Genomic DNA, 12,212 nt, shown 5'->3' on the forward strand with positions numbered 1-12,212 from the left:
TTCATGTTCATTGAGAAAATGTAGGATTAAAAAGAACGTGTTCTTTCTGTCTGCCTCTTGAATTTGGCTGTTTTACACTTCTGCACATAGACTGTATTAATTTGGAATAGTAGTTTAGTGATTAGCTGATTATAGTTTGATTGAAGCTGTAATTGTGTTAAGGAGAAAGTCATTTGTATTTAGTTTATAGTATTATCCTGCGCATTTAAGAGTGGTGATATATTTAGATATTTCCGAGAGCTTTTGTAAAAGGACGGGCAATGAAGTGTGACAGAATTGTTAATGACATCAGGCCAAAGGTATTCGCTAGTTCTAACAGCTGATTTAAGTATTTACTTAGCACAGTGCATAAAGATGTGCTTTCAATTGTAGTGATGAAGTGCTATATTCAGGACACGAAACCAGGCTGAGCAACATTGCGCTTATCTGAACCAACAATTTCGATGCAAGAGCTCAAAGGTGAATGTGCTTTGCCACACTAAGGGAACAATCAGTCTGATATGTTATTTAATCACACATAGCCTAGCCCTTTCTTCCATTTGTTGAATACCCCACTACACCCAGTCTTCTTTCCAGGAGCATAAATAGTAATTTGAGGGAAGTCTAGACGCCGTGCTTTCACTGTGCAAATGAAAGCAGGAGAAAAGCAACACACCCCATGCAATGTACTTAAGGGCATATTTGCAATGTATTGGCGTAAGGCAGTACCACAAGACTTTGCTGCATTGTCCTACGCAGGGGTGGCTCCTCCATTATGGCGGAGGAGTGTTGTCCCTCGGCCAGCAGCGGCAGCTGCAAAACTTTTACCAAAAAGCTATAATAAACTGTGCTTATTATAATTTTTTGATAAAAGGGGTGGGGCCACTGGTTGTGACGAGCACTGAGAGGAGGGTGCACAGAGCTCCCCATCAGTGCACATGTATGTTTGGCTGGCCGTCTCTGGCAACACAGTTGCGGTGCTGGAGAGAGCATGCACAGGCTCCCAGTCTACATGGGGGTGGCCTGGCTGGGCGCTCCCAGCCAATCCTGACGCTGCTCTGAGCAGCGTCAGGATTGGCCGCAGGGCAAGCTGGGAGTCTGTGCCTGCAGCAGAGAAGCAGACGGATCGGTGTAGAGGAGCGGATGGATCAATGCGGCACCGGCGATGGAGGTAAGTGGCTAAAAAAAAAATGCATTCAATTTTTTACACTCCTCCCCTGCGCACCCGGCTCTACCCCATCTGTGTGCCACGAGCCACGACTGGTCCTACGCCAATGTGAAAGGGCAGGAGTTCACCATATTTATGAAATATAGTGTATTCCTGTCTTTCACCCAGTGCACAATTTGGTGCCTAGTGCCAACGCAGGTACCCTTGCATCATGGTGCAAGGGTATCTGCATTGAAAGCAGGATTGTTTTTGTGCAAGAAGGGGCACCTTCCTTTGCATGGCTTTTTCATGGCCTCATAGACATGGTTCTGCAGTCTGCTTTACCGAAGCATCTAAAAAAGTGACACTCCGGTGGCACGCAGGGCTTGTAATTATGCCCCTTAATTTACTGCATTGCATTTTATTTTTGTAATTTGATTGTGAGGGCCACCTGGCTGAATGTGGTTCTCAAAACTACTGGTTATAGAAACAGTGCAAATGTTAAGCATTTATTCATTTTCAGTTACTTTACTTACATTCATGCCCATAGATTTTAAGGACCTCCCTTGTGGGTTATGGAACATGAATCTACAAATCTGCATCAGCGTATATAAAATTATATCACTTTCTAATGTGGTCTTCTAGTGGTTTTCAGATATTATACCATTTCTGAGATGGAGTAGAATCATATGCCACTCTAATGACTGGAAGTAGTGTTGCAAACTATTTCAGTGATTGATGAAATACTGTCCAAATTTTACTTTTTATGAGGCGATCAGGAATGTGACTGTTTACCATGTAAGATTCTAAAGAAAAGTAGCACCTATCACCATATCTACTATGTGTTTCCTTCATTAGGAACTTGAAAAGACAAACCAGGGTCGCATCAATGCCATGGCAAGGGCCAAAGCTTGAATTGATAAGCTTCAGGAAACCACACATTCTAACGTTTATTGGGAATTGGATTGTGGCTTTTGTTTTTCTGGGGTTTATAGATAGGATGATCTTCAGTAGCCACGGAAAGGAAGCAATTTAGAAGGGGTTGATGAGTTCAATATAACAGGGATTAGGGTCCAGTGTATCGTGACTGAGGGGTAGGAGAAACGCAATAATGAGAGCTCCAGCCTCAGTTACAACAGCTTTTGGTGAAGACTGTGTCAAAGTCTACGTTTTGAAGTAGGAAGTTATTTCCAGGGAGGGAGTTGATTTGTTAATTTTATGCCTCCAGATAAGTGGAACCATTTTAGGGTGTCTGGGTAAACAGCTATGTCATATGGCCAGCCATTTTGAAGAATGTCCAAGGCACAAAATGTAGTAACATCAGAATAGGCATTATGGGCCTCTTTTAAAGGTTCACAGGCTGTACTCTGTCTGGCTGGGGAGCAGAGGGCATTTCATCCACAGCTCTGACAGGCTACTGCCTGACAATTTTAGAAATCACCGCTGGTTCAATGGTGATCTCTGTACTTTTTTAGGCTGTTGCAGCTACTGTTAAAGTTAAAAAAGCATGGTAGATGGGGAGTGTCTGCTTTTTTGCTGTCTACAAAGTTTTTAGTTTTCCAAAACAAATTCCCAAAGTCACAGCTTGTTACTGAAAAACAAAAATACCCTTAGCCCCCATACCCAGGAACTTTCCGTCCAGATGTGCGGTTCACTAATTGTGTTTTTTCTGTGCCTCACTTCCGGGCTTTAGATGGTGGTGACAGACATAAAAAAAGGACATCAGCCTTTCCACCCCAAATAGATGGGCAGACTAATGTCCTTCCTCTGACAGCCCCTAATCTGATATGCCATAGAAGGAAGCTTTCAATCAATGGTGTCAATGGGAGCTCAGTCAACAGAAAGGTGGTGGTCTTCTCAACCCAAAGAAGGGCAGGCAGATGGTAAGTTTGGTGGACAGGGTACTCAGTCATATTTACAATGGTGTATTCTGTCCACCAATCTCTAAATCTGGCCTCAGCTTCCAAACTACCCAACATGAGTGATGAGCATGCTGCAGAACATAAGGTGGCTTCAGGTGGGACCATGGTAAATACTAGCAACAACCTTTGAGTGGCCTCAGACTTGGACACAGCTTTGAGATGCAGAGTACACTCCTTGGGTTTTTCAAGAATGCAGAGCTGAGACTTGGTTCAACTTGCAATGTTTTGGAGACTTTTGAGAAAAGATTGTCTGAAGGGATTTCAGTGCTTTGCTTTGGTCAGGAGGAATTCTGTTTTTTGTTGCTTGATATTTTAATAGGGCCATGCCATCCAAACCACTCAGTTTTCACTGGTGATTTATCAGGTTTTTAGGCAGTGTATGTCTTACAAAGGGGTGATTTATATATAGCTTTATGTATTCAGCACAGTGATTTACAGTAAAGTTCAGTATTAACCAGACTTCACTTTTATCTCAGTGTACATACGTTTTAAGAATGGAAACATTTTTGATCCATTTACTACTCATTGGAAAGGATGCACACTTGAATCGTTCTATTCAAATAGATTGATTTTTGTTCACAATAAAGGATGAGAATCAGTTCGGCAACAATTTTCTAAAGGACCAGGCTTGTGTATGCTAAGCATTGTATTACTCAGTAACCCCCAATCAACTATGTCAAATGTTGCACAGATATGAGATGTGGGATAAGTCAAGGGGGTACAGCCTTCCAATTTCGTAAATACATTAAATACCATCTGCAGAGTAGGATCCTTTGCTTTGTACTCAGAGTTGTATTACATATATTTCACCCAAAAAGGGCCATCAATTTGCACTATTTGTGCTGCTTGAGAAACATGGAATGAAGGAAACTGTATTTGAAAATAAGTGTAAACAAGGAAAAAACTATTTAAATAATGTTCTCCTCTTTTTAAATGTGATATATAAGGGTATGGGTAAAGTAAATGTATTTTTCCTCTTTTTATTTGATCAATAGGAAAAACAATGCAAACTTACTTTTAATTTTTCAAAGGGATATTCCTGGGCAAGTCATTCTTTTAAAAAATCTATGACACTAGTAAAATGATTGCTAGATATAACATGTAATACATATATATCTAAATCTACATCTGCTATCAACAGAAAAAGCATTTTTTGGTTTGCTTATAACTTCGCCCATTTGTTGAATCTTCACAAAACTTTCCCCAAAAAGTTCATTCACTTTAGCATATTCATGGAAAGTTTTTTTTGGTGATGTTTTAAGCAGAGACCGAGAAAAAAATATGAGTCCCAAAATGCAAAATCCCCTTGCATTTTCAAAAGTCGTCTTTAAGACGGACTATAGCAAAAACTGCTGAACAGAATTACAACAAATTAGTCAGAATGTTAGATCTTGGTCTACAGATTGTGCTTTTTGTGATTTGGTGCAAATCTGTTTAGTAATTTTAAAGAAATTAAGGGTAAAAACATATAGATAGCTGGACTGTTGGGCCAGCAACAGTGTCTTGCCAAATGGCAGTTAAAAATTGTAGCCTTCTGATTGGCCCAGGCAGCTTTATTTCCCTTGGGCCATCTTGCTCCCATGGAAGACAGGCACCCGGGAGAGCGAGCGCTCTGAATGGATGCCAGCAACATGAGAAATATGTTGCTGGCAGCCATTACAGAACTAGGGGACATAGTTAAACAAACTAACAGTATAGGGGGAAGGGTAGGGATACTCTGACCCTTTAGACCTCATAGGGGTGACCCAGAGGGAACTCCAGCCCCCACCCCAGGGCTAGAAAAGTAAGTAAAAATGGCAAAAAATGCTGTGATCTCATGAGACTCTCACAGGATCGGAAAAAAACAAAATGACGGTAAGGCTGCATTTAATTATCTTATGCCCTGGGGAGTCAACTTCCAGGACTGATTTCATAAAGGCTAGAGGGGCCGCATGGCTCTCTCCCCTGAGCCTTGAGAGACCCCAGGGAGCATAGCCGCAGTGCAGAAATTGAGGAAAATGGGAGGACTGCCACATTTTCCCGTGAGCTTCAAAGGCCTCAGAGAAGCCCAACCCCAGGGCCGATTACTTGGTGAGAGGAGGGCTGCTTGGCACCCCTTCCTGAGCCATTAATGGACCTAGAGACCCCATCTCCAGGGGCGAGCTCAGCAGCCATTGCCGCCGGAGTCCACCTTCTGGACATAGTGGTTTTCTGCCCGCAGAGGTGCAGGCAGGGAAACCTGTGTTTGCTTTCACTTGGTAGGAGCATTTTCAAAACTCCAGACAAACGGGAGCAAACATCAAGTCTGTCCCCAGAGGGTGGAAGCTTAAAAAATTCTCCTACCCGCTGAGAGCGAACTTTAGATATGTTTCCCTGCACAAGATGATGCGGGCAGGGTACAGATCTAAATATTGCTCCTGTGGGCGGGAGCAATGCCAGCTCCTGCTGAATGCGGCGAGACCACTGGGGCTAAAGGGGTCTTGGGGCTTCCTTCATAGCCCCTAACGACATATACCGGGGCACCCACCTTTCAGAGTGTGGCCTGGGGGATGGTGTCTCTGGGGCAAACAGCCCCGAGATGGGGGGCTGCATGCCCCCTCACCCTGAAATATGTGTCAGGTCCTGGAGAATGGAGTCCCCGGGGCCGAAATCGGCAAAGGGAGGGGTCCTACGTGCTCACTCCAATATGCACCAGACCCTGGAGGATGGGGTTCTTGGGGCTGAATCCAGGCCCAGGGAGGGAGAGGCTGCATGCCACCCTCCACCTGAAGTATGCACAGGCCCTGGGTGATGGGGATCCCTGGGGCCAAAATCAGCCTGTGGAGTTGGGCCACATTTCCTTCACCCTTCAACATAATACTGGGTCCCAGGGATGGAGTCAAAATGGGGCCATAATCGATCCGAGGGGGGCTGCTTGTCCTCTTTCTCTTAAGCATGACACTAGGTCGCAGAGATAGGGTACCTGGGGTTAAATTTGGCCTCGGAAGGGGTGTCATGCACACCTATGGTGTGTGATGCCTACTTAATGAGTCAGTGACTGTTTAGAAAAATCTCTAATAGCAGCAGATTGATAAAGTATACATACACAAAAGAGCAAAATTAATAATTGAAAATTTTAAGACGCTCTTTAAATGTAAAGGAATTTGAAATTGTAGGTCAAAAATGTAATTGGCATCGTTAGCTTGATTTGTGGGAGCAGCTCATGTACAGAATCTAGCATTTACGAATGATGGCCTCATATATAGGGAGCAAAAACACTCAATATCTAGCATACTAATTTGGCTTTTAGACATAAAACCACATTCTGTAAAGCTTCAACCATCCTGTTAATGTAAAATTTCAATATTTTGTATATGTTTTTCTTTGTGATTTAAATAAAGTATCTAATAATTGGTAGCTTTGTTTACTGTTTATGTATACCTACAAGCTTGTTTCATGCATACTTGTTAATATGCATTTTTGTGCATTGAAGTTCAAATCATACAAAATGCTTGGGCCAGGTTCCCTGGCTTCCAATAGTGATTCACTGTTGGTCTACAGAAGTCAAAGGTAAAGAACTGCTGCTTAGAATTATATGTTTATGAAGTAAGAGAAGAATTGAATAATAGCACTACCATTCTTTCTTTCAAGAGTTTGGCCGTAAGACATCCTGCATGCAATCCAAACTTCAGCAATGGTGTCTGAGCTTGTTGTCTGAGAGAGACAGTGAGAGCAAGCAAGAGAGGATGTAGGAGTGGTGTTACTCTGCTGATGGAGATGAAAGCGCTGATTGTTATGTTGGTACACCTGGATTATATGATTGTCCTTGGATAGGGCATGTGCCAATAGCTACTGTATGTTGAACAAAAGTAACATAGCCATGAAAAGAATATGAGGCAATGTGAATTTACCAAAGTTGGATTCTTCACCAAGTTCTCGGCCAAACTTCAGCATTGCTTCTGATAGTAAGGCCTCTGCCTGCGGGTAACCTGGGCCTTTCTCCTGGCCTCGAATCTTAGACATTGTGTTGACCATGCTGAGTTTGGCTCTTGAAGCTGTAAGAAAGGAAAAATCATAAATTAAATCAAACATTATGTGCAAGGACCCAACAATGAACCATTCTCAATATATGGGGATAAATGGATGTGCTAACAAATTAACAATTAAAACATCAATTAATCATTGTGGACAATTATTGTCCTAAATTTATTTTGAATAATTATTAGTGTTTTTGTGTCTCTCTCTTCTATTCATATCAAAAAGTGGATTTACGTGAATACTATAATACATATGGTACATATAATTCTTGAACTAAAACACATAACAAAGAATACAAAAGTGAAGAAAAAAAAACTATCAATAAAAAAAATAGTTCAAAGCACTGGAATCAGTCTTTTTTTTAGCAATAAAGCTGCTAGACCATCCTGTGGCAAGCAGTCTTGTATCATGAGGTAATGATGCTTGGTATCGTTTTTCTTTCAGGGGTGATAACTCCCAGTAATTGTGGATGATACCATTTTATTTTAATTATTCCATTGCTCCAAAATTATCCAAGACATTCCTCCAAAACATGGTCGACGCGTTTCGGCCTTTTAATTTCTGGCCTCCCCAGGACATCAGACACAGTGCCTATATATGAATTTACAGTGAATTAATATAATTTGGCATCATATCAACGACAACACCACCACTACTGCCAAAGGCAGCAATGTTCACCCTTATCTTGCACCACATATGTGCTCATAATTGTATGTTATTTGCTACCTTAATAATTAGCACAGTACTGCCACCATCCTTTGTAGCATACTCGTCTGTTTTAGGACCCAACAATGAAGCACATTAATTTAGTAGTTCATTTTTACATGTGTAATTCGCCAACTTTAAGATACAGTTCTTAAGTAAGTCCTGTATTTTAATGAAGTCCTTAACCAATCGAAATGCATTGCATCTACTTATTCCTGTTTTAATGTGACACTAGAGTGACATTAAAAGGAGAAGATTATAAATATTACCTTTTTTGTTTCAATATTTTATCTAGGGAACAAGAAGAAATAAAAAATGCAAACTACACAATCCAATCACACACTCCTCATGGTGAGTCTCATGCTTGCCACCACGGGACACAACAGACATACTTTTGTTTGTTGGACTTCCTGTCCGTACTTCCATTTAACACAGTACAGGCTTCTATTTGTGAAAGGGAGAACAATGAAACAGAGGAGAAAGATGAAGTGGGAAAGAAAGTAATGATGGTTCTAAAAGCTTCAATAATTAATGTGGTTGGCCTATCTCAAGGGATAGGCACCTATATAGTAGTTCTGAATAGGAATTTTCCACAATTGCATTTTTAACTATTTTAAGTCTCATTACATTCATCAAATCCTTAATATCAGAAAAAACATGAGCGACAAATACAGATTCAGGATCCTGTGAATGGTGAAAGACCGGTTGAAAGTTATCTCCAAAATTTGAAGCCAACTGGAGTCTGACTAAGAGGTGAAAAAGTGTCTGGATGTAAATGTTAAAAAGAAGGAGGAGGATGACAGAAGTGGTGTGATACATTGCATTGTATAATCACGGTTCCCCTCTCCAGTCACGTCAGAAGGGTACCCAGCATTTCTATATTCACTGTCAATCTTTTGGAGGGTATCAAAAAACAATAGTGCTCAAGGAGCATGAGTAGCATAAGGAAGCCTTAATCCACAGTCTTCAGGGCAGTAGTATTAACATCACGGTGGCCTCAGAACCCTGGGAAGGCAAAATACAGGCTTTCTGTCACTAAAGATATTATTGTACTACACATACTCCTGCAGCTGCATAGTACCCGATCCAATGGGGATTTTCAGAAAGAGTGGTGTATCAGAAATCAGGACACAGTTTTTAGAACCCATGGCATCTTGGGGTTTGGTGAAGATAACAAAAGGCACTGGAGGACCTAGGGAGATTGTACTTCATTTCATATGTTTTAGAAACAATATGAGGAGATTGACAAAAGCAATATACTGCTAGCTTAACACAGCAAAAGTCAGTCATCACTAAAATTAAATTTTCTTATGACCACTGTGGCAAACACACAGGATTAGGTCAGTAGTTTATTTACTAAACAAATAAAAGACTTTCCGCAAAGATCAAAGGCCCTTACAATTAGGAGGGCACAAAGAAGTGGTGGGTGCAATAGAATCACTAGTGGGATATGTCTGAGTCAGGTATTTGCCCTTCCGAATTCTATATGACATAGAAGGAGCAATTGGCATTGGAGTACCTTAAAATATACTTGAACACAAAGACTATGGGAATGATCAAAGACAGTCCCTAAACCCAACCAAACCTAAACAAAACTGAAATAAAATGTGAATCTAAGCATAGACTGGATATAAAGGTCCTCAGCTAAATCACAGCCAACAGGATCCAATGAGTGCCAATATCACCTTTCAATGGGTTCATGTGTGCTTTGTTCCTGAGAAAAAAAAATCAATATGGGCAGACTACCTGGATGTAGAAAATGTGTTTCACTCCCTGGGATGGTATCACCCTTTGGAAGGTTAAAATGGGTAGACTTTGGCCCTTCCATTAGGATGGTTAATTTGCTTTCTATCCAAGGGATAAAGTGGGTAAGATGGTGTGTCAGAGCTGGAAAATATAGTGAGGCACAAAACAGTGCTGCCCTTTATCACTCACTCATTGCATTGGGGATAAATCTACTGCTGTGAACAAATTTTGAGAAAGAGGTATATCAACAGACAGCAACTAATAACAGGTAATTTCACTATATATAGATTATATTGTCCATAACAAACGTGGTAGAAAGGATATGAGCTGCCCTATATGAATTTCCTCTCTCATCACCTTTATTTATATTGAGCAAAGGTTTTCCTGTGTACATTTGGTTGTCTCAGAGAAGTAGAGAGGGAGGGAGGGAGAGAAAGAAAGGAATACCACAAACTAGAGGAAGAGGGAAGAAGAGTGATAGACAGAAAGGGAGAGAGGCACATCCACCACTATAAAAGGCAACAAAATAATCCTGATATTGGGCATGCAGATCATTTGCTTGAAAGAGGACACATTGTTTAACAACACACACAGGGTGAGCATGGACAACTTCAAGATTAATCCCCTGCTACGTCTGATGGGGAGGGTGGCAACTAGAAAGAAGTTGGTCCACCCATTGTTATTATATTTTGTCCAAGGTGTTCAAATCAACTTTGCCACAGGTTTCTTTAGTTTCTTCAGAGACGTGGAGAAAAGTCTCTGCAGAATGTAATTGAAAAAACAAAAACAACCACATAAAGGCATAGGCCTAGGATTGGTAGATATAGAACTGTTTTACTGTTTGCCCAACTGCAATTTGCATCACCTTGGAACAAAAGTTCAGATTTCCATGGAGAAAAATTGCTAGCTAGCAAAGTTATTGCTACTGATGTGACCGATCTAATAAGAATCTCTTTGTTGCAATTTAGTCTTCACAATGATGAAAGGGCACTCCCTTATCACAAACATGCTTATCTACGTTAGGTTCACTGCACACTTAAAAACACCTGCACCTTGATACACACCTGAAAACTTTAAAAGATCAAATACCTTTGGTTCTGACGGCTGTATATTCCTATTGCTGAATTTGAAAGTTCCTGTAACAATCAATTGTGAACTTATATTCAATGTGGGGTGTGTGTCTATAAAATGGAAACCTTGGAGTATATTCTCTGCATCTGTTGAAATGTATTGTGCTTGAGAAGGAAGTATCTACACCAATCCTTCATTGAGAATAATAATAGCATTCTCAAGGAAGCAATGAGCTGCTGCTTCTCTCCTCAAACTCTTTCATAAGTAAGTTTTTAAAATGTAGCTTATCTCAGACGTGGCCTCCTGGCAAAGCCGGGTCCCCTTATTTAGGACTGATAAATCTCTGCTGATCTGTACATAAGTATAATCTGCTGCTGTATTGGATCCATAATATGATGATTCTTGATTTTATAATGGTTTTATGAAGCCTTGTTATTATGAATGGTTCTTATTTTGTAATTTTTGTAAATGATTGATTTAAGTGCAATAAATATCACCGTATACTCTGTTACTGTGTTCTGAAACATGTAATATATTTACCAGATAGGGTTGGAGCAGTAAGGCAGATATAGCCCAAAGCATATATGAAACAAGGTTTAGAGATCCCATATACAAATATGAGTCAAATGCCCCTTTCAAGAAAGCAGCTAGGTAGATGCATATCATGCTATGGAAGGTACAAGGATTTACTTTTAGGTCTTCTATATAGAATCTAGAAACTGATTTTTTTATAGAAATAATGAAAGACTTTGTGACACACCAAGCCAGTCTTTACAGTATGAGAAACTGATGTGGGTGCTACAGGAAGACTGGGGACCTACGGTGATGCAACTTTAGAAATATCTATCACTAATATACCCCAAGAGTTTGGAGAGATTACCATAGATGTCATAAAACATATTACTGTGGAAAAGGTAATCAGGAATCTTAATCACTTTGACCAGTGGAAAAAAGATCAGGCAGATGATGTGGGGAAATATATGCATATGTAAATCAGACATCTATGAGTGATATGTTTAAGCTAATCCTTTACAGTTTGTAAACAAGTCCTGAGTGGCATCACACTTTGCACAAAAAGTATGAACAAAATAAGAAAATTCTTAGATGCATCTTTGCAAAGTCAGCTTTGTACACATGGTGCAGAAATGTGGCATGGCCTTCCACATAGGCAATATGTACTCTTGAAAGGATAAAAACGAACATGTGTCTCAGATACAAGTATGTGCGTACCACGCACATATACATTTTACAAGAAATAAGAAAGAATACCTACAGAGCAAAAGAAAAGACCTGGCATTATTCAGAGGTTCACTGTGATGTCTTGATTTTCTACAGGTGAGCCGCAGAACTTCCTCTGGCAATAGAACATTTACAAGTTCTGAACAGACAGAGAATCTTTGCAATCATGAACACACCAGTAGAAGCCTTAGGGTCTCTTTCATATGTGTTTCTGGCTCCCAGAAGAACCTCCACCTTTCAAGACTGAATGAGAATGAGAGCAAACTGTATACTATCTTAAGGGTTACAAAGGCCATTTGTAATAGTAAGCAAAACGTGATTGGTGAAATCCGGTGGACATTCATGAGGTAAATTAACTGGGCATAAATGCTGTATTTTGACTAATACATATTGCTCATTTAAGCACA

General features: G+C 40.4%; 1 protein-coding gene across 1 annotated transcript in view; it reads right to left on the bottom strand.

Moving 5' to 3' along the window:
• SH3GL2 (SH3 domain containing GRB2 like 2, endophilin A1) overlaps positions 1-12,212 on the bottom strand; it is a 629,532-nt gene that overhangs the window by 108,784 nt on the left and 508,536 nt on the right. Inside the window, exon 4 of the mRNA XM_069239475.1 lies at positions 6,918-7,061. Coding sequence (XP_069095576.1) covers positions 6,918-7,061 — 144 coding nt within the window. The remainder of the gene's footprint in view (positions 1-6,917; positions 7,062-12,212) is intronic.

Source organism: Pleurodeles waltl, chromosome 1_2, assembly GCF_031143425.1.
Source record: "Pleurodeles waltl isolate 20211129_DDA chromosome 1_2, aPleWal1.hap1.20221129, whole genome shotgun sequence".
Classification (NCBI taxonomy): Eukaryota; Metazoa; Chordata; class Amphibia; order Caudata; family Salamandridae; genus Pleurodeles; species Pleurodeles waltl.